This window comes from Thunnus thynnus, chromosome 12 (genome assembly GCF_963924715.1).
Source record: "Thunnus thynnus chromosome 12, fThuThy2.1, whole genome shotgun sequence".
NCBI lineage: Eukaryota > Metazoa > Chordata > Actinopteri > Scombriformes > Scombridae > Thunnus > Thunnus thynnus.
The window spans coordinates 22,964,618-22,981,113 of record NC_089528.1 but is presented as its reverse complement, the minus strand read 5'-3'; the positions used below and the strand labels follow the sequence as shown (position 1 = coordinate 22,981,113).

The following is a 16,496-nucleotide window of genomic DNA, read 5'->3' as shown; positions in this document are numbered from 1 at the left end:
AGTGATGTGATTTGATGTAGAGTGCTTGAATTTAGCTCCCGCATAATTTGTCATCCAAAGTAAATGCTCAGAATGTAAGACTATAATCTCCAGAAATGACCGACCTTATTCTAAAAATTTTCACATATTCTGAAATACTGAAATAAATCTCTAAGAGAGAAGCAATTGCAAAAATGTGTGCATTCAACTCATGCTGAAGTTCTCTATAGAAAAAAGCTTCTGTCAGGGCTTTAAAGGAACAGTTTTTGGAAACTCTGTTAGGAAATATGCTTATTTCCTGTCTTGTCAAGAGAAAATTGATACCACCCTAATGTCCGTATGGTAAATATGAAACTACAGCCAGCGGCAATTTAGCTTTGCTTAGCACAAAGAGTGGACACAGGAAGAAATAGCTATCCTGACTTTCTCTCAAGGAAAAAAAAAAGCCTACCAACTAGTACCTGTACAAAACGTGTAGTGTCACACATTGTGGTTTCAGGTAAGGTTATGTGCTGATCTATTTCTTGGCTAGGTGCTGTAACTTCCTGGAGTCTTTGCTGCTTGTCTGGCAACCTCACAGTAATAACAAGACTCCAGGTACATGGATTGACCTTTTTACTGTTTCTCCTGTGTCTAGTCTTTGTGCTAAGCTAAGCTAATCTGCTGCTGGCTGTAGCTGCATATTTACTGTACAGGCATGAGAGTGGTATTGATTTTCTCATCCAACGCTTGGCAAAAAAGCAAATATGTGTATTTCCTAAAATGTTAAACTATTCATTTAATCATTATAAGTCAATGTAGAGCACTAAATGTGCTATAAACAACTGTGAGTCTTTAGTTTGAGACTTGAGAATTTTTGTATGGGCCCATCTGAAATATACATATAGCTGATGTAACTGAATGAGATAAGAGATTTAGCAAAGGCACTTGTATTTTATTGTACCTATGGAGATGAGAGAAGTCTTAAGGCACCACACAGGCAGGTGTAAGTTATAAGTCACCTGAAGTGTATTTTGTTCAGATTGACCACTAAACAAATGTAAGTGGCAATTTCAGGATTTTTCTTTGCCAGATTTCATATTTTAAAAAGTTCTTCTCCAACAACACGGTCTTCTTATTAGATATTACTAAACACAAAAACATATTTGACTTGTAGAGGGGATGTGTACCACATCCTGATGAAGCTCAATAGTGCTGCTATAGAGTGTTTCATTCCAACAGTTTGCATCTTGAAGACAATAGCACTGGTGACTGAGCTGTTGTAAACATCGTTAAGCCTTAGTTGAAAAGGAAATTGGATCATTCATTTCCCCTACAAACACCAGCAATTTTCCTGCATTTAGAGGTGGGGTAGATATAGTCAAAATTGATAACAGCATTAGGACGTTCAATAATAAAGAGAAAGCAGACAATGTTGAAACTACACAGCATGACTCAGAACTCTGTTATGAAGGTATGAATACACATGAGCAGACTGACTCACCAGGACAAACAACTGTTAAATAATTTGTTATTCAGCTTGGGTGCACTACCTGCTCACGGCAATCCGTCTCACCAGGTCTATTCTAGCCCCCACGGAGCCCTGCAGATGCTGAATTTTTGCTAGAATGGTTGTTAAGGCCTGATAATTTACAGCAATGAGCTGTTAGTTGCCCTCAGGCCATCAGCTATTGTAGAAACAGGACTTTTCCTGTTGTGTTAATGAGATGGATGAGTAGAGGCTGGTCCGTAGCATACAAGGCAGTATTTTCAGCTATGTCTGGTGCCATATGAGGTAAGACATGGAAATGATTGGTGAGTCGGCATATTATTGTGGGTTGTGAGACAGTTTTGAAACTGGAGGGTCACAAGTTTAATCCTATATGTGAATGGCAATGCAATACAAACTCTTAATTGCACTAATTGATTTTTTTGTAATAGTCATGTAACTCATGGCTGGTTGTTAAAAAACTGTCCACTAAAGAACAGGGTGTTAACAGCTGTGATGACATAACTCATTGTGGGGTCCCCTAATACGAATATGTTGCCTCAAGTAAAAGTCGCAATTAAAATAAAATTTGTGTAACATTACAATGATAAAAGGATGGGGATTTTAAGATGAATGGGGACTGCAGCCAAAGGTATTTGGACTGCAGAGGCGGCACTATAAAGTAATACTACTTGCATAATTTGTCCCTGACCTGGCTGGAGGAAGTATTTCATTTCTGTCAATCTGGGGAATAAAATGTTTTCTTAAATCAGGGTATCTCGTTGTCTCCAACTGTGCACCATTAAGAGCCAAGTCTTCCAATCTAGCTCATTTAACTGATTATCACACCATTTGCCAGACAGGGTGAAGTAAAAATAAATCAGTGAAAATCTGCATCGAGTACACATTTCTCTTAATGGAACATGGTTGGAAACTATTGGATAACAGGTGGCAGTCTGTAGAACCAGACATTTATGATATAAAGATCTTCCCACACACTTTCGGTCCTTTTCCAATTTCTGTTTTGAAGAATCACTGTCTTAATGAGGTCTTGAATTGGTGTAAATATTTCAAACTTGGTTTGTTATTTCATTGTTCTGACCCACAACAATGTTAACCAGGTAACCAGGGGCCAGCTAACATTAGGAGAACACACACAATTTAAGGCATCTGAAATGTTGAAAACAGAATTTTTTAGAATTCAATATCCGACAAATCAATGTTGGATACCTTTTTAAAAAGGTGAAATAATAGTTGGAGGAAATATTGGTGTACAAGGGGGTCATTTGCGGGACTCTTTTCATTTCATGTTTTATTCCTCAATATAACAACCATTAATAAAAGTGGGCTGAGAGTGTATGATTATACGTCAAGGATGGCCAGAGGAAGTGATACTCACAGCTGGACCAGGAGCTCCGACCACACCCTGAAGACCGCTTGGGCCTGGTGGACCCTGAAAGTACAGGGAACAAAGAGATATGCAGTCTGAGACAAGAAATACCTGCAGTTTCCATTTACACGAGGGAACAATAGAAGTTAATGAAATCAATCGCATGCTGAGGCATCCTCATACAGGCTGTCTAAATGGAGGAATGCCATTTATATAGGCAAGGAAAATACGTTGCAATATTTAATTCAATTATTTCACATTGACCCAATTATGTCTGTGATGACTGAAACCAAAGTCCATTGAAATATAAATGTTATAGACAATATAGAGAACAGACATTTTTATTAAAAACTAGGTAATCATTTAAGAAACATAACAACACTTCAGTTAATATTTTATATTCAGCAGATTGTTAAGGGCAAGATAACCTTAGATGAGTCAATGCCAACAAATAACCTGTGTTCTTTGATTTATTCAGTTAATTTGAGAATTCAGTGTTCTTTGCTTAATTTGTAAGGATAATTATGTAAAACCCATTTCCTTATGCAAAAAGAGATACATTTGAAGTAACAGAGAAAGAAAACAAAGACTTACAAGTTCACCCTTGTCTCCTTTGCTTCCCTTCTGTCCAGGTCCGCCAACCTCTCCCTGTGGTGCAATACATACAGCAGAGCTCACATCTCTCATCTCCATCTTAAAACATTTAGTCAAAGTCCAATATCTTAAAGTGTCACATTTGCCACGATTGAGCAGTAAATATTTCTCAAGAGATTCTAATTTGATTGGCCCAAAAGGACCTTGGGCGGGTGTTTGCTATTAATTGATTGGCTCCCTGTCTATCCCCATCGGCACTATGATTGACAAAATGGTGTGATAGGAGACATGACTGAGATCGGAGAGGTGTTGTAATGTTTTAATGCACCCAGTGTGTACTTATTTAGTTTACTGAGTGCAACAATCCACTGTACCACTAATAATATCTTCTGTCATTGCAGGCTTGAGGCCAAGTAGCCAGTAACTGAAAAAGAACCTTGTTTGTTTATATGTTTTAAATACTGTGTTTTCTATATATATATATATATATATACTGATTATTATGACATGCCTGTTTGTATGACATTGGAATACATGTTTTTTTGTGACAACAATGCAGCAGCCTGAAATAGCAGTGGTCTGTCATAAGTGATTACAATGATAGTACAGAAATACTAAAGACCAAATGCAGTATTATGCATGCTTTTGTTGTGTTTGAACAGTATTTCATTCTCTGAGGTAGATATTTAGATAGATTTACCCACCTTGTCACCGTCCTCTCCAGGGGGACCCTGAGGACCAGCGGGGCCAGGAAGACCAACAGGACCTTGAATGCCATCACGGCCTGCGGGACCCATGGGACCTTTCTCTCCCTAAACACAACACGGATCACAGTCATCAGGAAGTGTTGCTTCACTGGCAATCAAATCATTCTTTTCCTCAAACTTTACGATACTCACAGGAGCTCCCTTTTCTCCAGCAGGGCCGGGTGGTCCTTGGGGGCCATTGCGTCCTGTCAGACCAATGGGACCACCAGGGCCGGCAGCACCTCTTTCTCCAGGAGAACCCTGTCACCAATGAACAAAGACCTATTAGTCATTGCTGCATTATGTGGTACTAACCAGAAAAGTCAATTTTTTTACAGAAAAATGTGTGACAGCCACAGAGAGTGTGCTTGAATTAACTTAATAAAAATCTTTTCTTTTAAAATCTGAGTTCATTAGAAAGATCGCCCTAATCAAGAAATTCTCAAGGAATACTTGTTTAAGAAACTATAGTCACTTTAATGTGAAGTATCCTTAATACGGTTGAATGGATAGTCTCATTGTTTTCATTTTTTTTTTACCAATTTCCACAGAAAAATACAAAGACCTTCACGTTTATTTTATGTGCCCAGGCAACCAGAAATATTTCTCTCTATACAAAGACATAATTTACTGAGGTCTAATGTCTTTAGCAATGAGCACATTAGAATATTTAGAATATGATTTTAATTTGGTTTTTATTTTGACATGTTTTTTATTTAACTGCTTTAAGGGGCTATAACAAGACGAGTGCACTCAGTAGAGTGCAGATCTCTGCCAAGTGTGTAAGTTTTATATAAATGTATCCATAGTTTTTAAAGTTTTTGTATAGTAGAGTCTCAGTTTTCTTGAAGATGCATAGAATAGTGTAATTTTATTGTGACCGAACACCCTGGGTTTGCCTAACTGTAGAAACTTAATAAGGAAACAATAAACAGGACGATAAGTCCAAACTTCTAAGTATAAACATTGTTATTTATTTAGAACATTTTGTTGTAACACACCACACAAGATAAAACCCCTCCCTTCCTCCCTCTCTCCTCCCAAACAAAGAACAGTTGAATCTCACTCAATTGAGCCTCTTGGCTCTCTTACAGTCAAGATGGCGGCGAAGATAACAAAAATGGGATTGATTCATCTCATATCATGCCTAACTTTAGTGGATCATAACATACTGGGAATGGAATTAATCCGCAGATGCTCTGGTTCAAGATGAGACCAAACTTTTCGATAGATGTCAGTTTTGACCCACAACAGAGGTCAAAATGAGGCCAGCAGCAGACTTGTTTTTAGCCTAGCCAATTGCCGGGAAAGAATTTTGCAATGTCGTAATGTATATCATAAAATGGCAAGGACTGATGAAAACACAGAAGTCCAAGTTTTACTATAGGCTCATAAAGAGATTGTTAAACACCACAACTGTGAGAGGTCCTTGAGCATGCAGTCATAAATGTGCACAACAAATATTAGGCTGTTGGGTCCAGTAGTATGAAAGATTAACTGCAGACAGATACACACAGACTCATGGACACACAGACACAAGAACACACACGACCAAATGCTTATGCCTGGTGGAGATAATCATGTAACCTATGGCTTAACTTAAATGAATTATAAACTGTTAACAATAAGTATTTTGACCCTGCTGTCAGCTTCAATGATGAGAGCACCTGTGGTGATGAGCAAGCTCTTATCTAGCAATAGTAATAATAGGACTCAGCTGCTTTCAGGGACTTTCCTCTGCCAAGACCTTATGCAAGGTCTTGCCATTCTTCCCACACGAGTGTGTCTTATTATTATGCTCTTTACTGTGCCCAGGTGGATGCTCATCGCTGTGTAGGTGGCCCAAATCACTTAATCTGTGATTACATCTTTGATCAGCAGGTCATTACAGCATCCTCCTACCCAGGGAAGGTCTCAGGCTGCTTTCGAATAAAACACATGTATGTGTACAAGCCAAAGATTCACCCTGATGCACACACACACACACACACACACACACACACACACACTGATTCAGCTGCTGATGTGAGCTGCCACCTGGCACTCATATGCCTGGCCCATTTCATGACAGACATTGCCTGTGACACACACAGCTCCAAACTGTCATCCAAAGCCTGCCAACCTGCCCGCCAGGACACACACACACACACACACACACATGAACACTCACACACATACACACTCACACACGTTTCTTTGACTCATAACATCACATTCTTTCTCTCTGTTTCCCTCCCTTTCATTTCATCCATGTTTTTCTCCCACATATGACTCTCTGGCTAGAAATCAAAACTTCAACACAAAAACATTCAGACACACATCCAAAGTTTGTGACTCAACTCGTCGCATTCATCCTTTCTGTTTTTGTTTTTTTTTTTTCTCTGTGCTGTTCTTTTTGGCTTGCCTCTTCCAAACACACACATGAAACAGCAATACACACATACAGCACTCACAGACTTTCCCACAGCACAACAGCAGCTCAATCTCTGGCAGGAAATCGATGGAGGAAAATATCAGATCTCTTGTGTGCGTGGGCATTGCACACCGGTCTCTTTTTCAAGGAGTTTTTCAAACACTACCAAAATGGTCTATCACATGTTTTCAGCCAATGACTCACTTTCAAGCCAATTTAAGAAAACTATCTCATTTCGCAGTGGAAATGGTTTCACTCATTCAGAGAATGCCCCTTCTTCTTGCTTTCATCATCTTTTCATCCGTGCTCTGCATATCCGCTGTCATCTAATCTGGTGTTGCTCTGTCGCTGGTGAGCAGGGGCAATTATCGGGAGCCCGCGTTTAACGCTTGAACAAAATGTCAGACAGTTCAAAGCTGCCTGTCAGTCAGCTTTCTGTACAGATTCACCGCTGGAGCTCCTGAGGCTTTTCATTGCATATATCGCTAACTGAGAGGCTCAGAGACAAAGGGAAGAAAAAATTGTCCCACTTATTTATGGATTACCCTGCCACTCCTGCTCCCTTTTAGGGTCCCAAACTATGCCAGAGGAAGTCGATTTGACACAGTACAGTATATGAATGCAGCTATAATATTGAAGAGGATGTCCTTTAGTGTGGTTAAAGGTGAATCAGTGATGCAGGAGATGCGACACAAGTACCCATAATCACAGAGAAAAACATCCTAAATGTATTACGTGTGATATCAATTAACTAAAAAGTTTCCCTTAAAGTGGTGCTCATACTTTTTTTTTTTGTGAAAGTGAAAACAACTCACAAACTTCCTCCTTCTCTGCCACAACAGTTGCTATAGCACCCACTAAATGTGAGTGGAAAACATCGCAGACCAATCTTGTTACTGGAATGAAACTAGTTGTTGTTCAATTAGGCAATTAAGCAATGATTAAGCCATGCTTCAAACTGATGTTGTTCAGCTCTCTTGTTAACTTCATACCTAAGAATTTCTCTTGGCTGCTCCAAAAACATCATAAATCAAGCTGCATATTGCTTTTTCCAACACTGAGACACACATTCATAAGCTCCTTATTTTAAACATCATTACAAAATTGAAATGTTCATCTTCTGCTGAGCAATACAACAGTGGAACAACACCAAATTCAGTAAATCTCAGTTTAAGAGAGGATTTCATTTAGAAGAAATGTGTGATTATAAATCTGCATATTCACTATCTTCACACATGGAAACATAAATCCAAACAAAATGAAAAGTAAGGCTGAAATAAGTGTATAGAAATCTTAACCTTAATTAATAAATGGGGTTGCAAAGGTTACCATAGAAGAGATTTTTCTTTATATGTCATCTTTTGCAAACATTTCTGATTAATTCATACTGAATAAAATATTATTTTGTGTATTATTATTATTATTATTATTATTATTATTATTGTTCAGTTATACTACTCTACCATCCCTTACACTGCAGTTTGCATTGTGTGTGCTGCTGAATGACTGGAGAGTGGAGCTGCGCACAGCATGTGCAACTCCATTCTCCAAAAGCACAAGTCACTTTTCACTGCAATCTCTGTGGCAGGAGAGATGGGGTAACCATAGTAACGGGCTACTTACGATGGGGCCAGGGGGACCCTGAGGCCCTTCTCCTCCCTTTAAGCCAGCTGGACCCTGAAAGCAGAGGAGAAGAGAGGGTTAGATCTTGTTCACTGCGGGCCGCCGTTCAATGCCATTGAAAGAGCAGTAATCACAGCTGTCAAATAGGCCTTTAAATGTTACTGTGTGCGTGTATGTGTGTGCGTGTGTGTGTGTGTATACCTGTGTATGAGAAGGCTTAGAAAAGAAAGGCATACAATAACTAGTGATTTGGGAAAGAAATGTGATGCATATACAGTATTCTATCAAGCAGTGCTAATATCTGTTTTTGTATATTAGTAATGGTGTCAAGTTGGTCCACTTCTTTGTTTTGACTCTTAAGTTAAATTTTCTGAATCTACTGTGTATTGCATCTGCCACATTTACTGTATTATTCTATGTACATGAAAGCATAGAGCAAACATGCTTAATTATTCATTTAATTACATTCAATATCTACATGTAATAAGCACCCAATTTACAGAGGCAGCAGCTTCATCTTCCTTATAAAAACACATATATTCTCACTTACTAGTAGTAATATTCTAGTCTAATCTAGTATATTAAATCATAATTGGCTTCAAAAAGTAGTTGTGATGTCACAAAATCATGGTTGTAGGTGGCTCTTTAAGCAATCAGACTATCCCAGCTGCATCCTGTGAATGAGCTGAGTAGGCGGGAGTTCAGTGGTGGGATTTGTCTAAAATCACCAAACTCAGAAAAGAAATGATAACGACGGATGGTGCACAGAAATACTCATTCATGAAGGAGCAAGATACCAAAACATTTACTTAGGCAGCAGTTCAACTCTACCAGAGAAATATTGGCTATTACTTAATGAATTATGAATAGCCTGTTATGTAGGCATATTTATATTATTGATGCAAAAGGAGTCATTAAATGATCTTCAAACAATATGAAAAAGTGAAGGAATGACAAGGCCAAGGAGTTCAGGTATAGTCTATCTATTTCTGGACATCTGTCATCGCCTTGAGATCCCAGCCCTTGAATGGCAATGCCTGTGCTGAATCATAGCACCAGGAGAGGCTGAGACTGCATATGGAAAACACAGTTCACCAGAGGCAGTAAAGACTTTCATTATAATAACTAATTTACAGGCTCCAACAGAGCCAGGGGGTTGCAGAAGCTGCCAAGCAGGCTCTCCACCTCCCCAGCCTCCGCATTTTACCACACTGCATATAGAAAGCTGGAAGGATCTTTCTTGCCGGACACACAAAAAGATATTTATTGGCTCGTATATTGCTACTTTGCCTTTACTCAAGACAGAGAAATGGGAGGACAGTGTGTCTATGTGTGTGTGTGCGCTCTATGAGAGCATGCCTATCCAAAAAAACCCCAAAAAAACAAATGTGCAACCCAACATTTTGTGTGTGTTTGCTCGCACAATGTGTGCCTCTGTGTGCCTCTGTGTGCCTGCGCTCTCTAAGCAAACAGAATGAGATTAACTTTTATGTTCTTGCTTATACAAAGGGTGTACATGTACATGAATGTTTGTCTCTGTGTGTGACTGGAAAGGATCACTTTAAGACAAGAGTGGGAGGCTGTTTGCTTGTGTACTGTGTGTATGTATGTGTGTGTTTGTGTGTATATGTGCTGCTCTTATGAAGTAAAAGCCATCCCTCTGCACATATGAGACAAACATAACGGTGGCAATAAGTCTGGGCTGTGCTGTCATGCGCTCTCTTAATGGTCAGCCTTGAAATGAGCTTCAGCCACAGTCCCTCAAGCTGATCCTCAGTCAGCCTCTAACAGCGATCCTCTCTCACCTTGAACTTATTCTCACCTACACCCACGTCTTTTGAGAATTAATTTGGGTTACTCAGCAGGCCTTGATGTGATGTAATGTACTCCCAAAGTTTGGGTTTTAATCAGAATCAGAGGACATTGACTCATTCTTCCATTGAAAACAACAAGAACTCCTTAAAGAAAAAGGATCTGCCACTAGTGCAGCTCTAAATCCAGAATCAAAGGATGAGATGTTGCTTATTGTAAACAAATCAAATGCTTTAGTCTTTCTCTCTTTGCTGCTTTTATTTAAGTAAAGGACCTGAATGCTTCTTCCTGCTACTGGTGTCCATGTTCATGGTAATGAAGGAACATGTCATGTCACCCAGTGCTACCGGGTGGCTCACTGATGTGCTTTCGACTGATGTGTAAGTCTATGTTACAGAAGAATAAGCTATATCAGGTTTACGATACACAGACAATAATTGTTAGCAGGATCAGTTCATTGTTGGTTTGGGCCTTTTAATAGGATTTATTGATCATAAGAAAAGTATAAAATATCTCTAGGCATACAGTAGTCTGTGTATTTTAATGTCTCTTAAACACAAAGAATACAGCTGCTTTCCAGCTAAATTTGACAGCTGGCCACACTGTTTTTATCAGATGCACTTTAACATCTCAGTATCATTTAACTAAATATGTCCAAATGTTTACATAAAGGTGTCATCCATGCAGATTGGACACAACCTTGCTGTAATAAATGATGATGAAGTACATTAATATTGTTTCTGGCTCAGTCCTTTCTATTACTTCTCTGTAAGCCAACTCTACACCTTTTAGTGAGGTCCGCTGCCAAGGCTGACATTTGGTTTAACAGCAGGTAGTTAGCCTGGTAATTGGGGTTTGGAGCTAAATTCAACAGAGTGTGTGCTCAGGATGTGGGATGACACATTTTTATGTGCACATGTGAGTGTTAATGTGTGGGTGGTCTGTGTGTTACCATGGCCCCTGGAAGACCTCTTGCCCCCTGGAAGCCCCTCAGGCCTTGAGGCCCTGGCTTTCCACCAGGACCCTGGGGACCTGGATCACCCTACAGAGAGAGAGAGAAAAAATAACATCCACTTATGTGACATCTGATATATCATCAGGTAATCATTAAACATAGAATTGCTTTAGGTGAAAACAATGACCAAAGCTGAATCTTTGAAAACAACAAAGGAAAGAGAAGAAAAACAATTACAGTGATTGATCTGTTTGATAAAAGCCTAAATTAGACCTTATTATGTGGGAGCAGCAATTGATTCAGAAGTGGCGAAAAAGAAGTTATGTGCCATTTTTTTAACAAACAACCATCAAAGGAATAATAAAGACGGGAATACACCAGATATTAAACAAAGGCACCATGTTTAGTTTGTAATTGCTGTACCGCTGTATTATATCACTGTAGTTTTCCTTTAACACTATCTCACCGACATTCCAGACTTTAAAACTGCAAAACCAAGACCCCCTGACCAGCTCTTCTACAAAAATATGTTCAATCTTTAATCTTTTAAAACCATTCATTTTTAACAATAAGAGTGCTGTTTTATTACAGCAGAAGTAAACTGCATAAAATCTTAAAAAGCTCATAAGAAGTGTTTGTGAAAAGAACAACTCACATTTCTATTAGATGACACTTAAACAGAAACACACTCTTTATAGCAGCAAAGACCTTTATCTGACTTAAGATGTTATTACTTCCATTATAATTTAACTGCATGCAACTTCAGCCATGACTCAAAGTCATGCAAAAACAAAGAGGCCAGGAACTAATTCAGCATAATACATGTTAATACTCATAACTTGTGCCCTTTCATTTTGCAGCATACAAAGGCTATGAAAAATGCTTGTTTACCTTTCCACCTTCTTTTCCAGCAGCTCCAGGTAAACCTTGCTCACCAGGTGGACCAGGAGAGCCTGGATGCCCACGCTCTCCACTGGGTCCCGTCTCTCCAGTTGGACCCTGACAGGGACAACAAGGACACATTAAGGTGAATGTACCATAAAAACTTCCACTGACTAAGAGATTTAATATTGTAACAGAAGTGGTACTTTAGGACGATAGGACTTTATGATTCAGATTCCTCAGATTTGAAACAGCACTGGTTAACAAATACTTTTTACCTTTTTATCTACTTTTCCTGTTTTTCATTGCTGAATGGGAGCCTTAATGAGATGGAATAATTTATTTTCAGCCCACGCTTCATTACTCTCTAAAGACAGGAGATCTCACTGAAGCCATCAAAAATTCTAAAGCTTTTCAAAAAATTTTATGCCTCTTGATTACAATCTGTGCATATGGGTATTGTTTTTCAAGATTCATCTGTTGTTACAGCTGCATACTTCAATTTCAGTGTCTCATGATTTTAGTTTCAAGCCCCCAACAATAGACACAAGATGTGTGCACAATTGGGGGAGATGGAACCTAACCATAACAGTGAAGTGTAATGCACATCTACCTGTGGTCCAACCACCCCTCCAGGTCCTGGAGGTCCTGTCTTTCCTTGGAAGCCCTGAAGGGGAAAAAAGAGTTATTGTTAACTGTACAAAAGGAGGATTATATAGTACGTACAACACTGTCTACTTTTGCTGTGTGTAAGGGTGTAGAAAATCAGTGGGAACTATATTACAGTGTAAGTTGTTAATATCAGCATAGTAACAGTTTCAGTTATATAGAGCAGTCTATGGTCTTCTGGTTGTACACTGCAAAAAAACATTGACATCTTTACACCTCATTTGGTCTCAAACTCAGCCTTCAATAATTTTAAACAAATTAGATATTTTCTACAAATGAATGCCTTACTTGATAGGGCAGATAACTGCACTTGCATCAAGATGATGGCACTTGACTTAAGAAAATTACACACATGGTGAACAGAAAAGTTGAAAAACTTTTCTCAGTTTAGCTTAATTAAATTCACTTAAACATTACTGTCATTGAAATATGCTTACAACAAACAACAAAATAGGAGAATTTCTTGCTCTATGAATGCAGCATGGACATGTGATTGAAGAATGGTGCAGAAAAACATGTGTATGTCATAATACCTACGACTATTCCTAAAACAAGTTAGTATACTGTATAATGTATTGAAGTGGATACCATCAAAGGCCCTGATGACCAGCAGTGTTGTCAATGATCAACTAATCTATAATCTCAAAAGGTTTGGTTGAAAAATGTGACCATTAACATTTGCGATGATGTACTAAATCAGCTCTGCTGTATTGCAATGTCCATATTCCATTTTCTATTGCTTCACTTTCACCCTAAGCACACAACTTGTATGCTGTTTCAGTTATCGTCTTCCATGATTTTATCTTTTGTATAACCTATCTGAGAGGGCGAAAGACTGAGTGGGGAGTGAGTGGGCGCTGATGCACAATGTTGAGGGTCAAATGGCACGACACAACACATTCATGGACAAAACTACCCACTCACCGTCTCTCCCCTCTGTCCTGGATGACCAGGCAGTCCATCTTTTCCTGGTGGGCCCTGGGGGTGAACAGGTAGACAGTTCATAAAAATCAAGACATCAGGTTGTAAGAGTGTATTAATATTTGAAAAGCTTATATTAAAAGTGTCAACATGGACTTGTTGAGGATGGTGCCAATTCTCATGACAGTTTGACAGCAGCTACTTACATTGGGTCCTTTGGGTCCAGGGAAACCGACAGGTCCCTGTGGTCCTTGAGGTCCCTATAATGAAAAAAAAATTAATTGAATGAATAGAGAGAAAAGTGGATGAGAGACACAACACAACTCTAACAGGTAGGTAGAATTTAATTGGATTACAATGAAGTCTGCAAATCCAGCTTTTGTAAAATGGTAACTGATAAATAATTTAGCCACTTTTTTACTATAAATATTTTTTTTATATCATATGAATATTTTCAGCCAGATGTAGAGTCAAGTAAACAGAATTGGGTCCTTTCAGAATAATAAAAGACACATATATAATCAGTAATTTGAAGCAGCTAGAGAATATACACAGTTTGATCTGATTCTGATTTGAAAAAATGCCCGTAACTCACTTTGAATTGAAATTCAAGGAAAGAGCATGGGACACACTGTATTTTCAGACTGCTGCCACCAATTCACAAGTGTAACAGCCACTGATCAAAACAGAATGTGATACTAACCCTCTCTCCTGGCGGGCCGGGAGGTCCATCATTGCCTGAGGTGCCCTGAGGAGAAAGAATTGTCGACTTTGTCAAAACTGTCAAAGTATGAGGTGTGAGTAAAATTTATGTAGAGCACTGAAACTAGGGTCTTATAAGCAAGGGAGCACATTCATATTGCAGCATGATTTGGCAGTCAAGAATTGTGTTTTATACGCAAATAAAAATGCAATATGTGAGCATTTTACATTGCAGGTATATAATATATTCAAACTAACTGTCTTTGTTCATGTTCTGTTCACTCTGTAAATAATCTTAGATGCAGATAGACACAGTGGTGTTATGTTATAATCATTGGTCCAACCATCAAAAATTTGAAAAGTCAAAAATGGATCTGTCTCTCACCTTTGCACCTGGTTTTCCAGTTGGTCCTCTAGCACCACGTCCACCACGTGGACCCTATATGCACGATATATAAAGCAATAAAGTAATTGTAAGGAAAATTAATGCAATTTTTACTTTTTTGCTCTATATTAAATGTAACAAAAAAAGTAAAAAGCACAAGATAGAAATATAAAGGGCAGGTAATCAATGTCTAGTGTCTTGCCTGCCCATCTCTATGATTCCCCATGCAGTGCATATCCCCATCAAAAGACAAGAAAATAAGCCCGTACACAAACACACAAAGGAGAGGTATTTCATTTGAGCACAATAAATCATTTATGTATAGGGCTTGGGGCAGAGTTGGCAGACAGCTGAATTGCCTACCGTTGGGCCACGTTGCCCTCTAGGACCAGATTTGCCGGCGATTCCCTAAGAAAGAAAAACAAAATCTTTGATTCAAGGAAAAGTCATCAGCAATTGTAAGTACGTTTTTCATAACATTTCAGAGGATTAAGCTTCAGCAATTCTATAATAACAAATACACTCAAACATTAATACTGAAGGGGTTTGAGGCAGGGATGAAATAGAACCATCTGAGCATCTTTGGACAAAAATAAATAATCAAATTGCTGCGGTAAGTGGTTACCCAGAGGCACTTGACAGCTTGAATTACCTGTCAGTCCTAGCACACCGGGGCCAGGGGTGTCTGCCTCTCAATGTCTGTTTGAGAGCAGAGACAAGCTTGTCTCGTCAATAACCCTCCCCACCATTGCCTCTCTTGCCTCTTATCCCTTCGTCTGTAACCCATTTCAACTGGACCCACTCTATGGTTATGTTCACACAGTTGAATACATGTCAGTCCTCCCTCAGGAGCTAAATCCTGATTACACTACATCAAAAATAGTGCTGGGCGACATGAACAAAATCAAATATCACAATATTTTTGACCAAATACCTTGATATCGATATTGCCACAATATTGTAGGGATGACCATTGGTGCTTTCACAAAATATTTACATAATGAGACTTTTGATAAATTATCATCAGTAATGTGGATATAATGACAAAGTAGGTAAAGGCAAATAATAGAACACCTAGAACAGCCTGATAAGTTCAGAAAATTACATTACTTTACTGCAATGCAGCCTTTAAAACCAGGAAAAGACAAAACTTATGTCATATGACGATATTACAATATCCAGAATCTAAGATAAGATCTAGTCTCATATCACAATATCGATATAATGTCGATATATTGCCCAGCCCTAATCCAAAAGTATTTGGACAACTCTGTCCTTTTACTTTTTAGTATTTTTTGTCAGGGGTTGTTTTTCATGGTTTGGGTTAGGCCCCTTAGTTTCAGTTAAGGGAAACTAGGGGTTCAGCATGCAATATTTTGGACAATGGTGCGCTTCCAACTTTGAGAGGTACATAAACACATGGTCTTCTGAGTTTGGTATTTTTGGTAATTTGACTGGCCTGCAGAGAGCTTTGACCTCACCCCATCTAACACCTTTGGGATGAACTGGAATGCCAGAGTTTATTGCCTATCAAAGCCCAACCATAGTAATGTTCTTGTGGCCAAATTGGAGCAACCCCTGCAGTCAGGCTCCAAAGAATTCCCGAAGAGTGGAGACTCTTACAGCAGCCTATTAATACCCATGGTTTTGGAATGAGATGTTCAACAATCACATGTAGGTGTCATTTTCAGGTGTACTTTTGTAGTGTAGGCCATACACAAGTAGGTTAGAAAAACAAGGATACACATGTTTTAAATTAAAACTTAATGGTATTTTTTTTGGCTTCTTTCGGTCAGACTCAAACCAGCAACATCTTAGTAACGTTATGTGTGACTGCTACTGCAGACTTGGTGGCTATCTAAAACACATACTGACCATCCTGCGTTTCAGTGTTCGACACTTTCTACACGTACTCCCCTTTGCTACATATGAAAGCCCCCAGTGACTGAGTATAATG

At 38.8% G+C, this 16,496-nt stretch overlaps 1 protein-coding gene across 2 annotated transcripts in view; it reads right to left on the bottom strand.

The window, feature by feature from the left end:
* LOC137194466 (collagen alpha-1(XI) chain-like) overlaps window positions 1-16,496 on the bottom strand; it is an 89,167-nt gene that overhangs the window by 23,102 nt on the left and 49,569 nt on the right. For both annotated transcript variants that reach the window (XM_067606378.1, XM_067606377.1), the window contains 13 exons: window positions 14,903-14,947; window positions 14,540-14,593; window positions 14,156-14,200; window positions 13,659-13,712; window positions 13,456-13,509; window positions 12,476-12,529; window positions 11,872-11,979; window positions 10,978-11,067; window positions 8,214-8,267; window positions 4,331-4,438; window positions 4,136-4,243; window positions 3,432-3,485; window positions 2,847-2,900 (listed from right to left, as the gene is read on the bottom strand). In XM_067606378.1, the coding sequence (XP_067462479.1) occupies window positions 2,847-2,900; window positions 3,432-3,485; window positions 4,136-4,243; window positions 4,331-4,438; window positions 8,214-8,267; window positions 10,978-11,067; window positions 11,872-11,979; window positions 12,476-12,529; window positions 13,456-13,509; window positions 13,659-13,712; window positions 14,156-14,200; window positions 14,540-14,593; window positions 14,903-14,947 (882 nt within the window). The remainder of the gene's footprint in view (window positions 1-2,846; window positions 2,901-3,431; window positions 3,486-4,135; window positions 4,244-4,330; window positions 4,439-8,213; window positions 8,268-10,977; window positions 11,068-11,871; window positions 11,980-12,475; window positions 12,530-13,455; window positions 13,510-13,658; window positions 13,713-14,155; window positions 14,201-14,539; window positions 14,594-14,902; window positions 14,948-16,496) is intronic.